The 22745-nt window shown below is 50.0% G+C and overlaps 1 protein-coding gene across 1 annotated transcript; it reads left to right on the forward strand.

The window, feature by feature from the left end:
• The first annotated feature begins 8480 nt into the window (after positions 1 to 8480).
• Slc30a2 (solute carrier family 30 member 2) lies at positions 8481 to 17895 on the forward strand. Its single transcript, XM_036179340.1, has 8 exons — positions 8481 to 8754; positions 9557 to 9765; positions 10878 to 11024; positions 12423 to 12576; positions 13273 to 13465; positions 14152 to 14257; positions 16649 to 16783; positions 17110 to 17895. Exons 1-8 carry the CDS (start codon positions 8705 to 8707, stop codon positions 17253 to 17255), a joined length of 1140 nt encoding a protein of 379 aa, XP_036035233.1. The 5' UTR covers positions 8481 to 8704; the 3' UTR covers positions 17256 to 17895.
• Positions 17896 to 22745: the final 4850 nt, after the last annotated feature.

Raw genomic sequence — 22745 nt, forward strand, 5'->3', positions numbered from 1 at the left:
AAGGGCAATGTACTGTATTTCAGTGCCCATCCCCAAACAAGGGGAGAGGACTGAGTTTGTGTTATATGTTGTTTTAATAAATGCAATGGGCTGGGCATGGGGGCGAATGCCCTTTCATCCTAGTACTCTAGAGGTAGATCTATGAGTTCGAGGCCAGCCTGGTCTAACATGGAGAGTTCCAGAGCAGCCAGGACTACATAGAGAGACTCTATCTCAAAAATAATAGAAAAAGAATAAAAAATAAATGCACAGCGCTTTTTTCATGTAACTAAAAAAGAGATGTGATTTCATTCAGCTTGAGCGTGTGTGTGTGTGTGTGTGTGTGTGTGTGTGTGTGTGTGTTGCTAGCAGTAGAACTGAGGACCATGAAAATACTAGATTAAAACTCTACCCTGATCTACAGGAGGCCCCAGCCCCCTTTAGCCTGGTTTTGTGTGTTTTGTTTCGTTTCTAGGAGAAAAGAATTCAGCGTCAGCCAACCTTTAATCCCTTTAGTATGCGTTGTCTAATCTCAGAGAGCAGTGGAGTCAGCTCACCTACAGGCAAGCGGAACACAGGCTAACACAAATACTGAAAGCAGTCTACCTAAAGAAAGCTGACACAGTGGCGCACGCCGTTAATCCCAGCACTCTGGAGGCAGAGGCAGGCAGATCTCTGAGTTCAAGGCCAGCCAGGCCTACGTAGAGAGACCCAGAATCCAGATAAAATTAAAGTAAAGCTGAGAGCTGGTGACGGTAGGGCTTGGTGGCACACACCTGTAACCCCATTTGGGAGATGGAGGCAGGAAGATTTGATGTTCAAGGTCATCCTCAGCTATGCAGCAAGTCTGAGGCTAGCCTGAGACCACGTCTCATCTGATGAAGCTGGATGATGGGGGTGCACGTCTGTAATCTCAGTATTCGGGAGGCTCAGCAGGAAGACTGCCAGAGTTCAAGACCACACTCGGCTACATGTCAAGGGTCAGGCCTGACAGGGATACATGGATGCCAGCAAGATGTGATTTTGACAGAAATATGTCTAGGGACTACAGTTCGATTGATGGAATGTCTGTCTTTCATGAACTCTTGGGTTCAGTCCCCAGCACAGCACACACCTGTGTGATGACACAAGCCTGTAATGCCAGCACCTCTGGTGCAGAGGCAGAGGAATCGAAGTCAGTCTGACTACAGAACCAGTTTGTTGGTTTGTTTTTTCCCTCTTTTCTTCTTATTTATTTGTCGGTCTTAGGATTTCTATTGCTTTGAAGAGGCACCACATTTTTTTTTTCCTGAGACAGAATTTCTCTGTGTAGCTCTGGCTGTCCTGGAATTCTCAATTCTCCCTGTAGACCAGGCTGGCCTTGAACTCACAGAGATCCACTTACCTTTGCCTCCTGAATGGTGGGATTAAAGGCGTGTGCCAGCACTATCCAGCAAGACACCACAACTCTTATAAAGGAAAACATTTAATTGGGTGGTTTACCATTTCAGAGATTCAGTCCATTATCAACATGGTGTGACTTGGTGATGTGCATGTTTATGGTACTGGAGAAGGAGCTGAGAGTCCTACATCTTGACACAAAGGCAACAGGAAGTGGTCTATCTCACTGGGTATGGCTTAAGCATATATGAGACCTCAGAGCCCACCTCCACAGTGACACACTTCCTCCAACAAGGCCACACCTAAGCCAATGAGGCCACACCTCCTAAGAGTGCCACGCTCTTTGGGAGCCATTTTCTTTCAAACCACCACATACCTATTTATTTATTTGAGGCAGGGTCTCTATGGGCAGGATCCTGGAGGCGGGAGCTGATGCAGAGGCCATGCAGGCTGCTTACTGGCTTTCTCAGCCTGCTTTTTTATAGAACCTAGGACCACCAGCCCAGGGATGGCTCCACCAACATTGGGCCCTCCCCCACTGATCATTAATTGAGAAAATGCCTTACAGCTGTTTTGTTTGTGGGTTTTTTTTTGTTTGTTTGTTTGTTTTGAGAAAAGGTTTCTCTGTGTAGTCTTGGCTGTCCTAGAACTCACTTTGTAGATTAGGCTGGCTTTGAACTCACCTTTAATCCCAGCACTCTGGAGGCAGAGGCAGGCAGATCTCTGGGAGTTCGAGGCCAGCCTGGCCTACAGAGACAGATCCAGGACAGGCTCCAAAACTACACAGAGAAACCCTGTCTCGAAAACAACAAAACAAAACAACCAGCCAGTACACCTTGAAACCTTTCTGTGGCAATGCCAGCCCGGCTCTTCACTCTGCATGGGTCATCAACTTGTCATTTTTACGGTCACACACCTGTGTGGTTGTTTGTTTGTTTGTTTGAAGTATTTTTTGTGGGGAAGAAGACACCACAGTTCAACCTAATTAAGAAAGACAATTTGGGGGCCAGGAAGAGGACTCAGAAGCACTGGCCACTATTGCAAGGGACCTGGCTTTGGTTCCCAGCACCCACATGGTGGCTCACACTGTCTATAACTCCAGTTCCAGGGGAGCCAAAGCCTCTTCGGACTCCAAGGCCACAAGGGCCCATATAGACACGAAGGCAGAGCACACCTACACACAGAATAAAAATCAGCAAATCTTTAATAAAGAACAGAAAAGTACGCTTGGCCTCTCACGCCATGGATCCCCCGGGAATGGGCTCCGCTCGTTGGCTCTCACAATGCAATGCCTGCTTCTTGAGGTAGAGCGGGCTGGTGCTTCAGCAGGACTCAGGTACCATTCTCTTTGGTTTATGTTTTTCTTCCTGTTTCAGGAAGTCCTATCAGACCGTGCTCAGCATACACATTAATTCTCTCAGAATCTGGCCTCCAACTTGCTTGTTTACACTGCCAATAGCACTGGGTGACGGTGCAGACAACAGCACCAATGCCATGGCGACATTTGGGGCGTTCCTCTTTGACCCCATTTGTTTCTTTGATGTCTGCAGTATGACTCTTCAAGTAAAGTCGAGTACGTGTGACCAAAGGCATAACGTCTGTCATTTAAGAAGCTTAGTGAGGCGCTGTTAGGTGCCTCCCCTCTCTCCCACTAGGAGAGAATTTGAGAAAAAATAAAAAGTAAAGGACATGACCGCTCCTGGGTATGGTGGAGGGGGAAGTTTATTGTAGATAAAAGGGAGAGTGTGGTTAGTGGCAGGGGCATCTGGGAGAGTCCCGAGTAGACATGACCAGACTGAGCTGGACTGTGTGGGGAGAGGGGCAAGGGAAAGGAGAGAGGAGAGAGGAGAACCAGGTGCAGCCCCCAGGAGGCCAAAGGTCTAAAAAGGGTGGGTACCCATCATGGCTGGATTATGTAAGGAAGAGCCTCTGGGGAAGCAGCCAAGCCCCTGGGCTGGAGAGTGCAGGGTAGAGGGGGGTTATGCCAGCCATACCCTGTAACAGGTAGGGACTGGGGGATGCTGGGAGGACCTGGCAGCTAAATCTGCTTTGATATGTAAAACGGTCACTTCAGTCACTTGTCCTGGGTTTGAAACTTAACATTGTCAAATGACTGGAAGATGGCAGCTCCCGCTGAAAGCAGTTAGCTTTCTTACAGTCATATATATATATATTTTATTTACATTTATTTATTAAGTGGGGGTGAGGAGGCCCATGCCACAGCGCACATGTGGAGGTCAGAGGAAAACTTACAAGGAATCCACTATCTCCTTCCATGTGGATGCCAGGAATGCAACTCAGGTCATCAGGCTTGGTGATGACCAGCTTTATCTGTGGAGCCCGCTTTACAGTCTTAAGTATTCTCCCACAGAAGACTTTGAGAGACAGGTGGGGCATGGTGACCTTTGATCCCAGCACTGAAGACATTTTGGCAGGGGAGTTGAGAGTTCAAGCCAGCCTGGGATACACAGGGAGACTGTGTCTCAAAAGTGGATAATTAAACAATGAAGACAGATGCTCCCACCTCCTGGAAATCACATCCTAACTGCTACACATCCTGTTCCACAACACCTCTCCATGTTACTGACTAGAGAAGCAGGCATTACAGTCCCTAATCTTGCCAACATGATGAACCAATGAGTTTTATTGGGGTTACTTACAGGAATGTGGGTGAAAGGTTACTTCCAGGTGCAGAAGTCATTGACAGCTGCATCACTAAAATCCTACTTCAGCGTGGGCGACAGGCCAAAAGAGTTGGAAGCCTGCAACATACAGTGTGTGGTCAGTTCTGCTTTCCAGGCAGTTGAGTGGGATGAATTTCTTACTGGCAGCTCAGCTTGTCTCTTTTAGACAGATCGCTCATCTAAGAGTATCTCTCTGTGGGCCCTCACTACTTAGAGATATGCTTGTGGAAGGAGGAACCTAGAGAATCTGGTCAGTTTCAGGGACTTCCTGAAGCTACTAAGTTGTTTACTACCTGGGATTAAGAAAGTAAACTTAGCTTTCCGGTAGAACATTTTGTTGTTTCACATCTCTATAAGCATCCTGTTTTAAAATACCCTGTTTGTATCTCTTTTAACATCCTGTATCTGAGGGAGCTTCCCTTCAAGACACATGGCTTTAATCTAGAAGGAAACTGCTACACAGCACACACTCAGCTCGCTTTTGTTTTCTTTTAGGCAGGGGCTGGCCTTGAACCCACTATGTAGTTGATAATCATGATCTCCTAATCCTCTTGCCCTTACCTGCCAAGTGCTACCAATTTGTGAAGTTTTATTTTATTTTATCTATTGTTTATTTTTTGAGGCAGTGTCTCTATATGTTGACCAGACTGGCCTCTGACTCACAGAGATTCACCTGCCTCTGTATTTCAAGTACTGGCTTACTTATTTTATTTCATGTATATAGATGTTTTGTGCTGTGTGTATGTAAGTGCAGTGAATGTGTATTAGGTACCAGTGATGCCCGAAGAGTGCTGGATCCCCTGGAACAGCTGTTACGGGAGGACGGGAGAGTTTTATATTCCCCTGTGGATGCTGGGAACTGAAGTCCCCCCCCCCCCCCATCCCCAATAGAGTTTCTCTGTGTAGCCCTGGCTGTCTTGGAATTTGCTGTGTAGATCAGGCTGGCCTGGAATTCAGAGATCTACCTGCCTCTGCCTCCTGAGTGCTGGGATTAAAGGCATGGGAGTGCAGTGAGTTCTTTTAACCACTGATCCATCTCTCCAGCTGCCTTGTTGAAGTTTTAAATGAAATTTTTGATTAGGTGAGTGTGTGTGTGTGTGTGTGTGTGTGTGTGTGACACTCACACACACACACACACAATTTGGAATTGAACCCAGGGCCCTAAAGAATACTAGCCGAGCACTCTATCACTGAACTACATCCTCAGCACAAACTCTTGCAAATCAATTAAAATCCTTTCTGAGGGAAACGCCGTACTTCAAATGCACTTCTCTCAAGGCTGTGCTTCAGACACCAGATGCACACACCAGGAAAGAAATGAATTTTGCAGTGGACCACAGCAGGTTGTCCACAAATTCAATGCAATCTACCTCAATGCTTGGTCTCTGAGACAATCCCCCTTCTCTTCTGATGCTGAGCACAAGCCCCAGGTTGTACCTTCTCACAGCTTCTCTCCTTGGGTACCATCAAGTTGCTAAGAACCCTGGGAAATGCTAACTTAACACTTATTAACTCATCACAAAGCATATAGCTAAGGGACAGAGGGCAGAGCTCATGGGAAGAGGTGGAGACACTCTATGCCACCTCCAGGCACACCAGCTTCCAGAAGCCTTCTTGTGTTTGGCTTTCGGGAAACTTCTGTGCTTTTTTTTTTTTTTTTTTTTTTTTTTTTTTAAATTGGAAATGTCCTCGTGTAAACACAATTAAGTCATAACCCTGAGGATTTGATTGGATGAAAAGGGTGAGACCTGATGTTAACAGCCGGGTGAGGACATCCAGCAGAGCCTGTCTGTGCACTTTCCTCATACCAGATACCAGGCAAGGCTCCTCTGACTGCTCAGGCCAGAGAACCCTTTTATGATCAGCTTCTAGATAGAAGGTGGGGAAGGATTGAATTTCTGTGGCTTCAGGTGGGAGGGTGAGGCAGGAGGATCCGTAGTTCACACTCAGCACACTCAAGATTGGCCTGGGCTACCTTGATCCAGTCTCAAAAACAAAACAGTCATGATCTGTTCTAAGAAAGAGATTCTAGTTTCTGTTGCCTTCCTTGGGAAGGAATTAGTTGAGAGGATAGGGAGGCACTAGCCTGCAATCCCACCATTCAGGATGCTGAAGCAGGAGGTCACAAGTTCCAAGCCAGCCTGGGTTACATAGGGAGACTGTCTCAAGCCAAACAGAACTAGATTATATATATATATATATATTATAAACACAAGCACCATCCGAAATATGGATTTAAAACAAATCTTCTGAGTTGGGCGTGGTGGCTCATGCCTTTAATCCCAGCACTCGGGAGGCAGAGCCAGGCAGATCTCTGTGAGTTCAAGGCCAGCCTAGGCTACCAAGTGAGTTCCAGGAAAAAGGCACAAAGCTACACACAGAAACCTTGTCTCGAAAAGAAAACAAAAACAAAAACAAACAAAAAACAAAGCATTGAGAATGAGTGATATGCTTTGCATTGAGGAGAAAAAGAGGATCTAGCACACTGTCATAGTTTTTCCATCTTAAGATAGGACAGTAATCTTGATTACTACAGAAACTCCCATCGAACAGTACTTCCCACCTCTCACCTAATTCATCTTTAAAGGACCAGGCCTTGAACTAAGGGCTTTGTGCATAGTAGGAGGGTCCTCTTCCACTTAGCTCACACCTCAGCTCTTTTTTCTTTGAGACTGGGTCCCAGTAAATCATCCAGACTAACCTCAAACTCGAGATCCCAAGGCTCTTAATTCCTGGGATGATGGGCACGTGCAACCATGTCACGCTCTCCTACTTGTCCCAATCTAATTTCACGGGTGTTTAAGCGCCCACCTAGGTGTTCAGCACTAAACTGGGCAGAGCACTGGGGAGCCCTGGGGGGGCCCTGCTTCCCAATCAGCTGACTTACAGGCCTACGCACTATGCAGCGTAGAAATAATATTCTTCTGTTACCCAATCCTCTGAGAGGGTTTGGTGTGGGTTTATTGGGTTTTTTTGTTTTGTTTTGTTTTTGAGACAGAGCCTACATTTATGAAGTATCCGGGCTGGCCTCAAGCTAGCTATATAGTCAGAGACAACCTTGAACTTCTGATCTTTTTGCCCTTCCACCTCTGCTGAGGTGGCATTACAAGCGGGTGTGGTGCTGTGGATGGAACCTCAAGGTTTCCTGAATGCTAGGCAATCACCCTAACAGCTGAGCTACAGCCCTACCCTTGTCCTGTCCTGTCCTGCGCCCATCGGCTTGAGGCAAAGTCTCTCAGTCTAGCCTGGGCTACATACATAGCCATAATGACGCCTCTCCTTCCTTTTCTTCCCCCACTGGGCACTGGGCAAAGGCTTTGTGCATGAACAGTCTATCAACAAGCTACACCCCCAGACACACCTTCCAAGCTGTGGTCCTGAGGACCCTAGCAGATGGAGTGACTGAGTAGGGAGGTCACCAACTGGAAGGAAATACCCATCAGAGGCCAGCACTGGGGGCCACAGGCTCCAAACCCCAGAAAGTGTGGACTATGGTCTAAACAGGAGAGTGTTCAGAATGTATGGGGCATCGCTCTGGCAACCACCTCTTCTCCTAAGATGGTCTTTCCGGCACCATCTCCCAGGAATTTGTTGGGCTTCTGGGGTATAAAGAAAGGCCGGTTACCTGGGGGTTCTCCCCAGATGGCTTCGCTTAATGAGACAGGACATTGTTTTTGGTTTTGTTTTGTGGAGGTGGAGATAAAGCTGGCCACTCCAGATCCTAATCAGTACTCAAGGCAGGAGGTGCCTGGTGCCTTTGCAAGGAAGCTTGGGTCTGTAACTCCAAGGCTACTTCGCTACTTCAGTGGGGACTGCGCCCCAACCCCCACCCCGCAGAAGGAGGCAGACCCAGCCGGCAGCCAGAAGTCCAGAGCACCCCAACCCACCGCGGGAGGGTCTCTTTCTAGAAAAGAAAATAGATCAAGCTTCCGGGAAGTCTCTCTTCCTAGCTGGAAGCTCGACCCTAGTCTCTGGAGTCCCCACGTTTTTTGCCTGTAGTCACATCCCTGCCCTAAGGCAATCTCAATCTCTCTCTCTCTCTCTCTCTCTCTCTCTCTCTGTCTCTCTCTCTCTTGTTTGTTTTTGTTTTTTTTTCTTGGCTTTTCGAAACAGGCTTTCTCTGTGTAGCTTTGCAACTTTCCTGAAACTCACTCTGTAGCCCAGGCTGGCATCGAACTCACAGAGATCCGTCTGCCTCTGCCTCCTTGGCTGAGTACTGGAATTAAAGGCGTGAGCCACCATGCCTGGCCGATTTTCTAGGAACCCAGATCCCAAGATTTAGCTATGGGATGCCATTAAGAGTGGGTGTTTTGGTCACCCAGTCCTAACTTAGCAACTCTGGGCACCTCTTAGCAAGTGCTTTGCTCCGGGCAAGGGCCATTAAGCGTTCGGTCGCAAGGCAGGCCGATCAGCTCCTTCAGGCTCGGGGACGCAGGGGATCAGTGCAGGGGGCAGAGCCGCGATTCCCGTTGCAGCCGGCCACCCTTCCCCCTCCCCGCCGGCTTTTGCACACGACGCGCCCCGGGCTGCTTCACACGGAGTGGCGAGGGCCGGGGATAAAGCGGGCGGGCGCGGGGCGCAGCGGCGGGACCCGAGCGGAAGGTGAGTGCGCTCTGCTATCGCCCGGCGCGCAACTTCGAGGGCGCACTGGGAGAGGCGGCATGCCGACCGTGGACAAACAGAACCTGCTGGAGAACACGAGCAGGACCCGGTAAGTTCAAGCCCCAAGGGGCGGGAATCCGGTCGGCACCACAGGCACCTCCTCTTTGGCCATCCTGGCTGTCGTTGGTCCGGGCGGGGGCTTGAACCTGGGATCCCGCCAGAGGGATGGGGTGAGGCAAGGGAAAGAGGAAACTGGCGGTGGCCTCGTATACCCGGGGGTCACCTGTCTCACCTGGCCAAGCACACAGATCCTGAACGCTGCTTGCGGGTGCGCCCGAGTGGCACCCAGTCGGGTGCCGGGAACCCAGCCTTCACTCCAGCACTTTGATCCCAGGCAGCCCTGAGGTGGGGAGGCCCTGTGCCCTCGGGTGCGCTGCGCTACGGTCCATGCTGCTCTCTGGAGCCAGAACTCTGCTCTTTCTTTGCGCTCGACTGGACAGCCTGCCCTTTGGCTAGACTCTCCTGTAGGCCTGGGAAGGGGTGGAGGAGGAGGGAACGGCTTAGAACAAGGTTCCAAGATTCACTTCCCCAGCATCCCCCTGTAACGCTGGCTTCTTACCTCTGATCACACGCCAGGCACTGTTCTTTTTTGTTGGTTTGTTTTGTTTTTTTGAGACAGGGTTTCTCTGTAGCTTTGGTACCTGCCCTGGCTCTCGCTCTGTAGACCAGGCTGGCCTCGAACTCACAGAGATCCGCCTGGCACTGCCTCCAGAGTGCTCAGATAAAAGGCGTGCGCCACCACTGCCCGGCCAGGCACTGTTCTTCCTTGTTCTGGAAACCCCGGGCCAGCAATACTCGCAGAGACCGGCTCAACCTCCCGGCTGAGCATTATTTCTCCTTCTCACATCCAGGTCATACTTAGGGTCTCTGTGGAGGAGTGAGACTGGTTGGAGCCCGCCTGTGGACCTGCCCACTGTTGAGCTGGCTATCCAGAGCAACCACTGTTGCCATGCGCAGAAGGATTCTGGTAGCCACTCTGACCCCAAGAAGCAGAAGGCCCGGCGCAAGCTCTATGTGGCCTCTGCCATCTGCCTGGTGTTCATGATTGGAGAAATCATTGGTAAAGCCATCTATGTGAATTAAGGGAAGCTGGTTCAGGGATAGGCTGAATGCTCCCATTAATGCTAATGGCACTAATGGCTATCCCTGTTTTATTGATCAGTTTATTTGTTTGTTTGTTTGAAGATAAGGTTTCACTAAGTAGCCTTAGCTGGCCTGGAACTCATATCCACTTTGCCTCTGCTTCCAGTGTGTTGGGATTAAAGATGTGTGACACCACACCCATCAATTTATTTGTTTGTTTGTTTGTTTGTTGGCTTTTCAAGATTGGGTTTCTCTGTGTAACTCTGGCTGTCATAACTTCCACTGTAGACCAGGCTGGTCTAGAACTCAGAGATCTGTCTGCCTCTGCTTCTCAAGTGCTGGGATTAAAGGCATGCGCCGCTGCCGCCATTGCCACCACCGCCGCCCCCGCCACCACCACCACCAGGCTAATTATTTTTTCTTTAAGGCTATCACTTGACTGAAGCCACGGCTCTGCAGTTCTGTTCTGTTCACAGGCTCTGTTCTTCCAGAGGACCTGGGCTTGATTCCCAGCACCTACATGGTGGCTCACAATGATCTGTTACTCTAGTGCCAGGGAATCAGATACCCTCTTGTGGCTTCTGTGGGCACCAGGCATTTGGTGCACATGCATACATGTAGGCAAAACACGTGCACTTAATTAGTAATAAAAATAAGAGGAGCACTTACGGAGCCCCACTTTGTCTCCTGTCTCTAATATGAACTTGATGATCTTCCTCCTCCTTTTTCTTTTTTCAAGACAGGGTTTCTCTGTGTAGCCCTGACTGTCCTGGAACTTGCTCTGTAGTCCACGCTGGCCTCAGACTCAGATCTGCCTGTTTGTGCCTCCCAAGTGCTGGGATCAAAGGCGTGCACCACCACTGCCTGAATTTGATTTTCACACTCACCCTGTAAAAAGATGTTAACTCCTTGGGGGGAAATTGAGGCTCAGAGTGGAGGTTATGTGGAGGTCATAGGGTCATGTTGAACAACTGTTGGGTGCAGATCCCAGATCCCAGTGTGTCTTCCAGGGCTGTGATCTCTCTGTTGTACAGAACTGGGGGAGTTAACTCGTTGGGAGAACTTCACCCCTGGCTCTCACTTCTGCAGGTGGGTACCTGGCACACAGCCTGGCCATCATGACTGATGCAGCCCATTTGCTCACCGATTTTGCTAGCATGCTCATTAGCCTCTTCTCCCTGTGGGTGTCTTCCCGACCTGCCACCAAGACCATGAACTTCGGCTGGCAAAGAGCTGGTAAGGATTCTCGTGGGCCACAGATAGGGTTGATCAAGAGAGAAAGCATGGGTCAGAATAGGGCTTTGGTTTGGAATTGAGAATGTTTTGAGACAGCATTTCTAGTAGTCCAGGCTGGCTTTGAATTTACTAAGTAACCAAAGCTGCCCTTAAAATTCCTGATGCTCCAGTCTTAACCTCCCAAGACCTGGAATTCCAGGTATGTGCCACACCCAGCTAGTTTTCTGGGTTTTTTGTTTGTTTGTTTGTTTGGTTGGTTTTTTGAGACAGGGTTTCTCTGTGTAGCTTTGGAGGCTGGCCTCGAACTCACAGAGATCCTCCTGCCTCTGCCTCCCGAGTGCTGGTATCAAAGGCATTTGTTTGTATTTTTAAACAGGGTTTTGATAGGTGGTCCAGGCTGGCCTCTAACTCCCTGTGTAGCCCAGGCTGGCTTCAAACTCAGTGACTCCACTGTCACAACCTTCCAAGGACTGGAATTAAGGCCTGAGCTATCTCAGGAATGCCAGGAGTAAGGCAAAAAAAGCAGCGTCTATGGGGAAGGGGGTGTCTGCCTTGGCCTCCATCCTCTGGGAACTCCCAATCTGATGGGACAGACGTGGTGCTAGTTATCTGGGAGCTACTAGCTAATGGAGAAGCAAAGTTCACCTCACTTAGAAAACAGTGGCACAGAACAAACGGCAATAACATTGTCCTTGCCTGTCACTGTGGGCTAGGGAAAGATCAGTAAACACTGCTTTAAGCTGGCAGTTCCCTTCCGGGTGCCACTGTCTCTTTCCTCGGGGAGAGATGGCCCAATGTCCTCAGCTTCCATTTATCAGTTGAGCAAAACAAGGAGCTTGAGATGGCTCAGGAGCCAGCACCTGCTACCCTGGGCTGTAACTGTAACTCCAGCTCTGGTGATCCAGGCCCTCTTCTGTTACCTTAATTAAAGTAGGTAGTGACCTTACCTTTATTTGGGTGGGAAAAATTAGGCACACGCCCTTAATCCCAGCAGAAGGGAGTCAGAGGCAGGTGGATCTCTTTAATTCAAGGCTAGCCTGATCTACATAGTGCGACCACAAAAATCATATAAATATCAAACTCAGTCAGGCAGCCCCCTTGCCTTAGCAGCCCACATGCTAGGATTAGAGATGTGCACCATCATGCTGGCTAGAACATATATATTATGTATATGTTAATATATATATTATACACATATATAATAACAAGGTTGAGCTAGATGATTCTTTCTAGATATGAGTTTTCATATGTGAGTTGGCGGGATGAGGCATGTCTCAGGAAAAAATACCAAAGACACCCAGGCTCTGGCTTTACAGCAGGGAGGCCCTAACATGGAGTAAGCCTTCCCACCCTCAGGGCCCAGGCTAACGTTGGTCTTATGGTTGGGCTCTTATCTAGAGATCCTTGGCGCCTTGGTGTCTGTGCTGTCCATCTGGGTGGTGACTGGGGTGCTGGTGTACCTGGCTGTGCAGCGCTTGATTTCTGGAGATTATGAGATCAAAGGGGACACCATGTTGATCACGTCAGGCTGCGCTGTGGCTGTGAACATCATGTGAGTATGGCCCCAGTTCCCTATAGTTTTATATATATATACACACTCCCATTCTCTCCATATGCTAACCTCTGTCAGCTCTCAGTGGAAGGAGTCCATGCTCCCCTGTCAGCACAGAATTTCCCTCATGGCCTGAGCACTGGCACCTGCTATACATTGGTCCTCCTTTAAATGTTAGGCCAAGGTCATGGGAGGTTATAGATATGCACCCCACACTATCACCACCCCCCCACACACATACATATATTACATATCAGTGAATAAACTTTAAGGCTACCCACAGCAAAAAGAATGCATCTGGCTCATGCTGTAACAAAGGCCAAGTCAGGCTGACATGCCTAAAACTGGTCTCAGTAAAAGAGTGGGAGAACATGGTTTTGGGCCCTCCGCCTCCATTTCTCGATTGTCTCAGGCTCCCTACCTGTAACATGAGGTACACATGGCTTCCTCACTGCCCCTTGCTCTGAAATTCAGCTTTGGGGTATTGTGCCCAGTCAGCTTCCCATTCATTGTGGGCAGAGCTCTTTACCCTGTGGCTATAAGCTAAGGCTGTAGAGCTAGGTTCCTAGGCTTAAGAGGGTGACTGAGTTCTGGGGGCTTCACCTTTTCACTCAGGGAGGCCAGGCCTAATGGGTGGACTTTGCCAGGCTGACTTGAAACCTTGGCTATCTTAACAAGTTTTATCTGCTTCCATAGAATGGGGCTGGCTCTTCACCAGTCTGGACATGGGCACAGCCATGGACATGAGCAAAGCCATGGTAACCAAAGCCATGAAGACAGTCAACGGCAGGAGGAGAACCCCAGTGTCCGAGCAGCCTTTATCCATGTGATTGGGGACCTTCTGCAGAGTTTGGGTGTCTTGGTGGCTGCCTACATTATATACTTCAAGGTCAGAGCTGGGTCCAGGAAGGGAGGTGGGCAATACCTGGGGCTCCTCTGCACAGGGCTTTTCCCCATGCTAGGCCCCTTCCAGCTTAGGATGAGAGGGTGGAGAAGGGAAGGAACATATGAGATAGGAAGCTAGATTTAAGCCCATGGCTGGCTTGCTGAAGCCCGGGCATTGCCTATCACACAGTGAGATGTAAAATGAGCCGCATGTGGCCGAGGCTATGTGATGAGTGAATTGCTTGTTCTCATTGAACCTCAGTTTCCTACTTATTAAATGGGAATGGTTGAGAGGCCGGAGAGATGGCTCAGAGGTTAAGAGCACTGACTGTCCTTCCAGAGGTCCTGAGTTTAATTCCCAGCAACCACATGGTGGCTCACAACCATCTATAATGAGATCTGGTGCCCTCTTTAGGCATGCAGGCAGAACACTGTTTACGTAATAAATAAGTCTTAAACAAAAAATGGGAACAGTGAGCCAAATGCTGACATTCCTTTTTAGCTCCGCCTGTGTCTTAGCTCTTTAGGGAGAGCTGTGTCCTGAGGTCATCTAGATGGAAACTGAAAAACAAGGCCAGAGTCACTTCTGTGCTCACCCTGAAAAGAGACCCTGTTACTGTGCCAGGAGTGGGTAAATAGGGAGACCCGGGTAAATGCTGCTGAGCCCATGCCTGTCTCCTTTTCCTTCAGCCTGAGTACAAGTACGTGGACCCCATCTGCACCTTCCTCTTCTCCATCCTAGTCTTGGGGACAACGTTAACCATCCTGAGAGATGTCCTCTTGGTGCTCATGGAAGGTAACTGCGTCATAGAGCTTTGGGGGCTTGGGGGTAGGTAGGGTGTATGCAGATGTTTGTGTTCATCTGTTAAGTTGTGTGTAGAAACCAGAGGTTGCCCGTGGGGTGTCACCTCACCCTACTTTTTGTTGTTTTGTTTTGAGACAAGGTCTCACTATGTAGCCCTGGCTGTCCTGGAACTCACTCTGTAGCCCAGGCTGGCCTCAGACTCACAGAGAGATCCATCTGCCTCTCCTCCCAAGTGCTGGAATTAAAAGTGTGCATCCCTATGCCTAGCTCTTACCCTAGTTTTTAAGACAGGGTCTCACTGAGTAGACTAAGCTAGCCTTGAACCCACAGAGATTCATCTGCCTCTGCTTCTGAAGTGTACTACCTTTCCAGGCTCACCTGATTTTTTGTTCTTTAGATTTATTTATTATGCAGAAATAAATGTATGCCTACGTGACAAAAGAGGGCATCAGATCTCATTGTAGACAGTTGTAAACCACCATATGGTTGCTGGAAATTGAACTCAGCACCTCTGGAAGAACAGCCAGTGCTCTTATAACAGAGCCATCTCTCTAGGTTGCCAGACTGGTTTTTTCTGTGTTTCCCTTGCTATCCTGAAACTTGCTCTGTAGATCAGGCTGGCCTGGAACTCACAGAAATCTGTCTGCCTCTGCTGGGATTAAAGGCATGCATGTGCTACCACCACCCTGCTAGCCCTTATTTTAATAACTTATTAAGATCTCTCACTGAACCTAGAGCGGTCTATTTTCTCAAAACTGGCTAGCCAGCAAGCCACCTGGGTCTGTGTGTCCTCTACCCAACCCCCGCCCCAGGGTTACTGGAGGACAGCCACACCTGTCTGTTCTTGTTTTTGCTTTTTTCGTGGGTGCTGGGCACCTGAACTCAGGTACTGACTTTATCCACTAAGCCCTCTCCGCAGATCTGGGACTAGACCAAGCTGGCTGGTCAATCAGTCCCAAGGAATCTATCCATCTCTGTCTTCCCTATCTGGGATTACAAGTGTGCACTGCCATGCCCACATGGGTATTTAGTGTGAGTTCTGAGGGGGGTCTAACATGCCTCTAGCACTGTTATCAGCTGAAGTATCTCCCAGCCTGACTATGATGGGGTGGGTGGGGTGTCTCTCAGCGTGTGGCTCACAAAGTCTAATCCACCTCAGGGACGGTGTGGATGTTTGGAGAACCACTGCAGGGTGCAAGCCAGGGTTTGGAACCTAAACGCAGGTCCTCAGAGCTCTGAGCTGATCAGGTGTGCCAGTTCCTAGACAGGTCCCAGCCCTTGCTTACCCTTCCCCACGCCTGCTTGGAGTATGTCTTCCCTGGCTGGTCAAGTGGCTGGGCGACCTTGGTAACACCTGGAGCTCCAGCCCCACTCCCACCCCCAGTCATCAGGTGCTTTTTCCCAGGAAGGCAGGGATTTGATTCCGGGGTTTGGGTTGTTTTTGTTTTTGTTAGGGGGAGGGGGCGGGGTTTGAAATAGGGTCTCTCTCTGTAGCCCTGGCTGGCCCAGAACTCAAGACCAGGTTGGCCTCAAAAGTCTGCCTCCCAAGTGCTGGTTTAAAAGCATGCACCACCACACCCAGCAACTTTTTAAAATTTTATTTCTGAGACAGGATCCCACTATGTAGAGCAGACTGACATCAAATCCACAGAGATCAGCCTGCGTCTACCTTCCTGGTGCTAGGATCAAAGGGTGCTGAGAATTGAACCTTGATCCTCTGGAAGAGCAGCAAGTGCTTCCAACTGCTGAGCCATCTCTCCAGTCCCTTGTTTTTGAGACTGGGTCTCTATCTGCAGCTCAGATGGGACTGCCTGCAGTTCCCACAGGTCTCAGGGCGCCCACACCCTGTTCCCGCCTCAGCTGCAAAGTGATGAATGGTGTGCCTGGAACTACCGCTCTAATCCACAGGGCTGGCGCACACTTCAGGCCTTGGGGCTTAGGCCCAAGCCGTGGCTTTCTGGAGAGTCGTGGACAGTAGGAAGAGAGTAGGGTGCTGGCCTGGGGTTGGCCGGAATATTTAGCTTTAAGGCTGTCTTCAACAAGATGACCGTCCTCAAAGGGCCTGCTGGGGCCACACCTATAAAGAAGTTGAAGCAGAATTTTGGGTGCGAGACCAGCTTGGGGTGTATAGCAAGACTCTGTCCTAAACACAAATGGACATTAGCCATGTAGCTCTGAGCAAAACAGACTCATGCTCTCAGTTTCCACTCTAGACACAATAGATAAATTCGTGCGATCATTCCGGTTGATGTGACAGGACAGAGTGAGGGGTGGGCACCATATGGAACCTGCTGGCTAAGGAGGCCTTCTCAGTAGACGGCCCTGGAGGAATGGCGTGGGATGGGAGGGTAGTGTCCTTTACCACAGTGCGTGCTGTTCCAGGGACTCCCAAAGGTGTGGACTTCACAGCCGTGAAGAATCTTCTGCTGTCCGTGGACGGGGTGGAGGCCTTGCACAGCCTGCATATCTGGGCGCTGACCGTGGCCCAGCCGGTACTCTCTGTGCACATCGCTATCGGTGAGTGAGGCTGAGGGGGAGGCAGCCAGAGGCTTGGCGCCATCCTGAGGGTTTGCCGGCCTCTGGCCACATGCTGAGCATTCAAACGCCCTTTGATCCCCACCACTGCATTTATGGAGAAGGATAACTGAGGGCGTGGGGTTGGTCAGATCATGTGTGTGCACAGCAGCAAGGGAGTGAGTGTCTGGGGAGACAAGCTGTAAGGCCAGAGCTTTTCTTGCTCTCTGGGGCTCGCCTAGTGCAGGAGAGCCCCTGGCATCTCTTGTCCCCTTGTCTACCCCAGGGGTAGACGTGAGGTCACGCATCCCATGTTTCTCTCTTCCCAGCTCAGAATGCTGACGCCCAAGCTGTGCTGAAGGTGGCTAGGGACCGCCTCCAGCGGAAGTTCAACTTCCACATGACGACCATCCAGATTGAGAGCTACTCTGAGGCGATGAAAGACTGCCAGGAATGCCAAGGCCCCTCAGACTGACCGACTGGCCAGACACCATGGGAGGCACGGCCAGGACCTGTGGGTGGCGCATCGAGTGTCCAACCAGGACTTCAGGTTTGAGACACAGCCTGGTCCACGCCCGTGAGACTCTCCGTGGCCTCCTCTGAGCCCACAGGGAGAGGATGAGGCCATACTTCTCCTCCTGGGCTGTGTTTGGGCTGGATCCTCAGCTGATGTCATCCTAACATCACAGCTGGACACAGAAGGGGACGCTGGAGTGTCCCCCTTCTCTCCAGGGTTTTTGTGTCTTGAACAAAAAATGGAACAAGACACACATTACTGGAAAGTCGGGCTTCCTTTTGCAGGGTCAGTCTCATTGATAAAAGAATTTTGAAACGGACTCAGAAGAATGCTTTGAAGACCATTTTATTAGAATTTGGGAGAAAAAACCCACACAGGCCTAGCAAGCTGTGAATACTACCAGCGGCTGCTGGCAGAAGAAGGATGAGAGAAGGAGGAAGCGAGCCACGCCTTTTGAGTTAGGGTCAGCAATGGAGTTCTGCAAACAGCTGAGCGGCTGTGTTGGGGGAAGGGTCTAAAGAAACAGTGAGAAAACTCAGTGTGTTGAGGCAAGCATGCTTAGGGTTTTGGTCAGTATCCAAAGACAGACTAGAGAGCTAGGGAGATTCTGGGTAGAGGGCTGTCACAGAACCAGGGAGACCTGGGTTTGGACGGCACTTTGTACTTAGTGGGAGGTGGAGGAAGGATCTGTGGAGCTTGCTGGCCGCCTAGTTTAACCATGGCTCTGCCATCTAGGTTCAGTGAGAGACTCTACTTCAGAAAGGAAGTTGGAGAGCAATGGAGGATACCTGCTGTGGCCTCCCCAACACCTACCCCTCTATCTCTCTCTCTCTCTCTCTCTCTCTCTCTCTCACACACACACACACACACACACAGAATTTAAAGATGAAAACTGAGATAAAAAGGGGAAATCATGCTTTTGAATTAGAATTTGGGAAAACAGGCAAACTTAGCAGTTAAGGTCTATAAGCAACTGTCTTGTTTGTGGGGGGTGGGGCAGAGCCATAAGTGCCCTAATTAAGGGGCTGGCTGATCATACCTTTCAGTTCCATCTTTGGGTGACTGACAGGCCCAGGTGAATGAACTCTTTAGGTCAGAGGACAGCTTCACGGAGCTGCTTCTGGCCACCTTTATGTGAATTCCTGGGGTCAATGACAGGTTGTCGGGCCTGAGCCAGCCTTGAAGGAGGGGACATACATACATACATTACATACAGTGGTATGTAATGTTTCAATCTTGGAGCAGGTTAGACTGTTCTAGCTTCACCCTGGGCCAGGGTAGAACTTGATTTCCCTTCTTTGGACCGGGAGGAATTTGCTTCTAGGAGACTGGCTTCAAGGATCCCCTCCCTGACTTGCTCTTCCCCATTTGGTCCCCACCAACTGCCTCATGAACCTGCAGCCATCGGGAACCCCTGCCTCTGCCCATAATGGCCATCACCCTGAGATGTGGGGCCAAAGGGCACCTGAGGCTTCTCTGTGTCTTGGTCACTGGCTGTGGGCCCCACGTGACTTCTTGGAGGAGGAGCCCTCTTACTTGGGAAGAACCTGGCTGGTTTCTTCCTTCCTGGTACCCCAGCCCAGGAAGCTGTAAGTGTAGCCATGGCCTTGACACAGGTGACAGGGACAGATTCCAGTTGGGACCATGCCCTCACAGTCCCAGGGCAAGGCCACCTCCCTTGACCTGATATTATCCCAGGAAACTGGAGACCATGCTCTGTTGCCTGGATAATGACCTGACCTTGTTAGAATCTAGGGATGAGGATGTATCCAGGAGCCCACAAGGAGGGGTATTCTTAGAGTCTGGGTGAAAAAATCCTTAAAACTGGCTTACAGTTACAAGATGCAAGAGGAGAGACCTGTCCCACCTCATAGAGGTGACAGGCCTAGCCCTGGGCTAGTGTGTACCATCTGTGATAGGCCAGCCCTTAAGGTTGTCACTTCTCAGTGCTTGTGACTCATACAGAGACCAGGAACTTTGGGACACCTGCCCCCTAGGACTGTGAAGACAGCCGAGCCTGTCACACACCTGGTGGTTGTGTATTGGTCACTTTGCTCAGGGTTCTAGAAAGGGGACTCTGCAGCTGAAGTTGTTGTGAAGGGCCAGGTCAGCTTCCCAGCCTTCTGTCTTCACTTTGTTCTGGCAGGTAAGAGGAGAGGCAGTGTTTGCCTCCACCACCGTGACCCAATTTTTAAAATAAATGCAAGCACCGGGCGGTGGTGCCGCACACCTTTAATCCCAGCACTTGGGAGGCAGAGGCAGGCTGATCTCTGAGTTTGAGGCCGGCCTGGTCCACAGAGCAAGATCTAGGACAGGTACCATAACTACACAGAGAAATCCTGTCTTGAAAAAAAAATAAACAAATAAATAAATGGCAAATCTATTTTTGGAGTTCATTCTTTAGGGATTTTAAATTTATGTGTATGAGAGTTTTGCCTTGCAGATATGAATGAGCACCATATACATACCTGGTACCATTGGAGGCCAGAAGAAGGCATCAGATCCCCTGGAACTCAAATTAGAGGTGGTGTGAGCCACCGTCTGGGTGCCTGGACTAAACCCAGAGCCTCTTAACCTTGAACCATCTCTGCAGCACCTTAGTTTTGTTTTGTTTTGTTTTTTTTTAAGATATATTTATTTATTATGTATACAGTGTTCTGTCTGCATGTGTACCTGCAGGCCAGAAGAGGGCACCAGGTCTCACTACAGATGGTTGTGAGCCACCATGTGGTTGCTGGGAATTGAACTCAGGACCTCTGGAAGAGCAGCCAGTGCTCTTAACCATTGAGCCATCTCTTCAGCCCCTTTGTTTTGTTTTTAAGACAGGCTACTCAGGTAGCCCAAGACAACCTTGAACTCCTGATCATCTTAAATTTTTTACATCATTTATTTTATGACCATTGGTATTTTTTGTCTGCACATATGTCTGTGTGAGGGTGTCACATCCCCTGGAACTGGAGTTACAGACAGTTGTGAGCTGCCATGTTGGTGCTGGGAATTGAACCTGGGTCCTCTGGAAGAGCAGCCAGTGCTCTTAACTGCTGAGCCATCTCTCCAGCCCCTTAATTTTTTAAATTGATTATTATTGTGTATCCGTGTACAATGTGGGCATTTGTGTTCCACAGTATGTGTGGAGGTCAGAGGACAGCTTCTGGGACTGGTTCTCTTTCCACTATGGGTCTAGGGATGGAATTCAGGTCACCAGTCTGTACTCTCACCCACAGAGCGGTCTCAATGGCCCAGTTTCTGATCCTCTTGCCCCTGCCTCCTAAATGCTGGGATTACAGGTATATAGCAGATACACCTGGCTTTTCAATTTAATTTTAGATAGTCCATGCTGGCCTGTAGTTCCCATCCTCCTGCCTCAGCCTCCTGAGTACTGGATTACAGCATGTACCACACACCACCCTTGACCTCTCGTTCGGCTCTCTCCATCTGTTAAAAAAACAACAAAATAAGCCAGGCGGTGGTGGTGCACGCCTTTAATCCCAGCACTCGGGAGGCAGAGCCAGGCAGATCTCTGTGAGTTCGAGGCCAGCCTGAGCTACCATGTTAGTTTCAGGAAAGGCACAAAGGTACACAAAGAAACTCTGTCTCTGAAAAAACAAAACAAAAACAAAAACAAAAAAACCCAAAAATGTTCTGCCTTTCAGCACTGTCTCTGGTCTCCTGTGGCTCAGGGATCCTTCAGCTCTTCAAGGTTTGTGTGGAATCAGTGTGACCCTGGAATGGGGAAGACGCTGGTGGCTATGCACTCTAGTCTCAAGTAACCAAGTACCCACCCCTCAGCCCTCACCAACCCCCGGATTCTGGATAGTGGGCATCTCTGTGTGCCACATCTTTATACCTCTCAAAAGACGGTCATTGCTGTGCTTTTTGTGGTTGCTGATAAGTTGAGGTAAGTCTCTCTGTGCCTGTGGCCCAGGATGGCCAGGGACTTCCAGAGGGTCTCCTGCCCCTCCTGACTGCTGAGACCATAGTCAGGAGCTCCTGGACTGTCTTCTTCCTCTTCCTTTTAAGCAGTGTGTGCGCACACTTACCTGTATGTGAACCATGTGTTTGGGTGCCTCCGGAGACCAAAAAGGCCGTTGAATCCTCCGGAAGGGGAGTTATAGGTGTTTGTGAACCATTTAATGTGAGTGCTGGGAACTCAGGCAGGGTCCTTTGCAAGCATCTGGGTTATTTGCAAGCACCTAGGGAGCCATCTCCCTAGCCCTCACAGCTTTCATTTTTATAGATGAGATAACGAAGGTTCAGAGAGGCAAAGTCACACAGCGGATGTGAGACAGACATTCACATACCTTGGCTAATCTCTGTTACAGCAGGAGTTGAGACCTAACCTGAGCAGAATCCAACACACAGTGCCTTCCACACAGGCACAGCCAGCTGAAGGCAGCCCGTTGTCCTGGGTGTCAGAGCCACAACTGCAAAGGTGCCTCCTGTCCCCTGGCTGGTCCTGGTACTGGGTGCCCTCCATCCTTGGCGAGTTGCCTAGACTGCAGCTGTGTGGGTTCCTCACTCTCAACTGCTCTTGACTGCGGGCCAGGCCACCTCCCCCCACTTTAATCTCCAGGCCCCCCTTGCACCTCAAGCATCTGACAGCTCCTGGCTTCCAATAAACGGCCCACTTTCCACACCCAGCTGTGACAGGCTCCAGGAAGGACCTGAGTCACACAGGGGCCAGGAGAGAAGTTGGAGAAGGGGTGAGAGGCCTCAAGGGACAGACTGTTCCAGCCAACAACCTAGTCACGGGAGTTTCCACAGTGGCCGAAGCCATCACAGAAGGAAAACACCTGATACCTTGGACCTGGGTTGGACCCCCACCCCCACCGCCTGGAGTCACCACAGTCCCCTACAATGCTCCCCCTTGACCCCGAGCGCCCGCCACACCGTGCAGCTGCTGTACGGGTATTTATAGCCTGAGCGTGAGTGGGCAAGGACACGTGCTTTATTTTGGAAGCGATAATTCCAGTTCCAGGTGGATGAACCTATGAAAAGCACCATCCCCTCCCCCACTCCTTTCTCACCTACAGGACTCTGGGGACAGCACTCTCCTCTGCGAACCGCCCCCATCTCCTAGTGTGCAGGCCAACGTGGTGGGGGTTCTGTTATATTCCTCCCGAGTTTTCAGACTGGGGGCTGCACACACCAGCGCCCCTCCACTTCCCTCAACTCACCCTCTTACGGAGTCTTTAACTCCATCCATAGTCTGGCATTGTGGCTCACGCCTGTAACTCTAACACTTGGGAAGCTGAGGCAGTAAGCCTGGGTTACAGAGTCAAGACCTTGTCTCACTCCCCAACGGCCACCCTCAAAAAAAAAATTCAAGAAAGAGCCAGGCGATGGTGGTGCACGCCTTTGATCCCAGCTCTTTAGAAAGCAGAGGCAAGTGGAGCTCTGTGAGTTCGAGGCTAGCCTGGTCTACAGAATGAGTTCCAGGACAGACAG

This window comes from Onychomys torridus, chromosome 2, assembly GCF_903995425.1.
Source record: "Onychomys torridus chromosome 2, mOncTor1.1, whole genome shotgun sequence".
Lineage (NCBI taxonomy): Eukaryota > Metazoa > Chordata > Mammalia > Rodentia > Cricetidae > Onychomys > Onychomys torridus.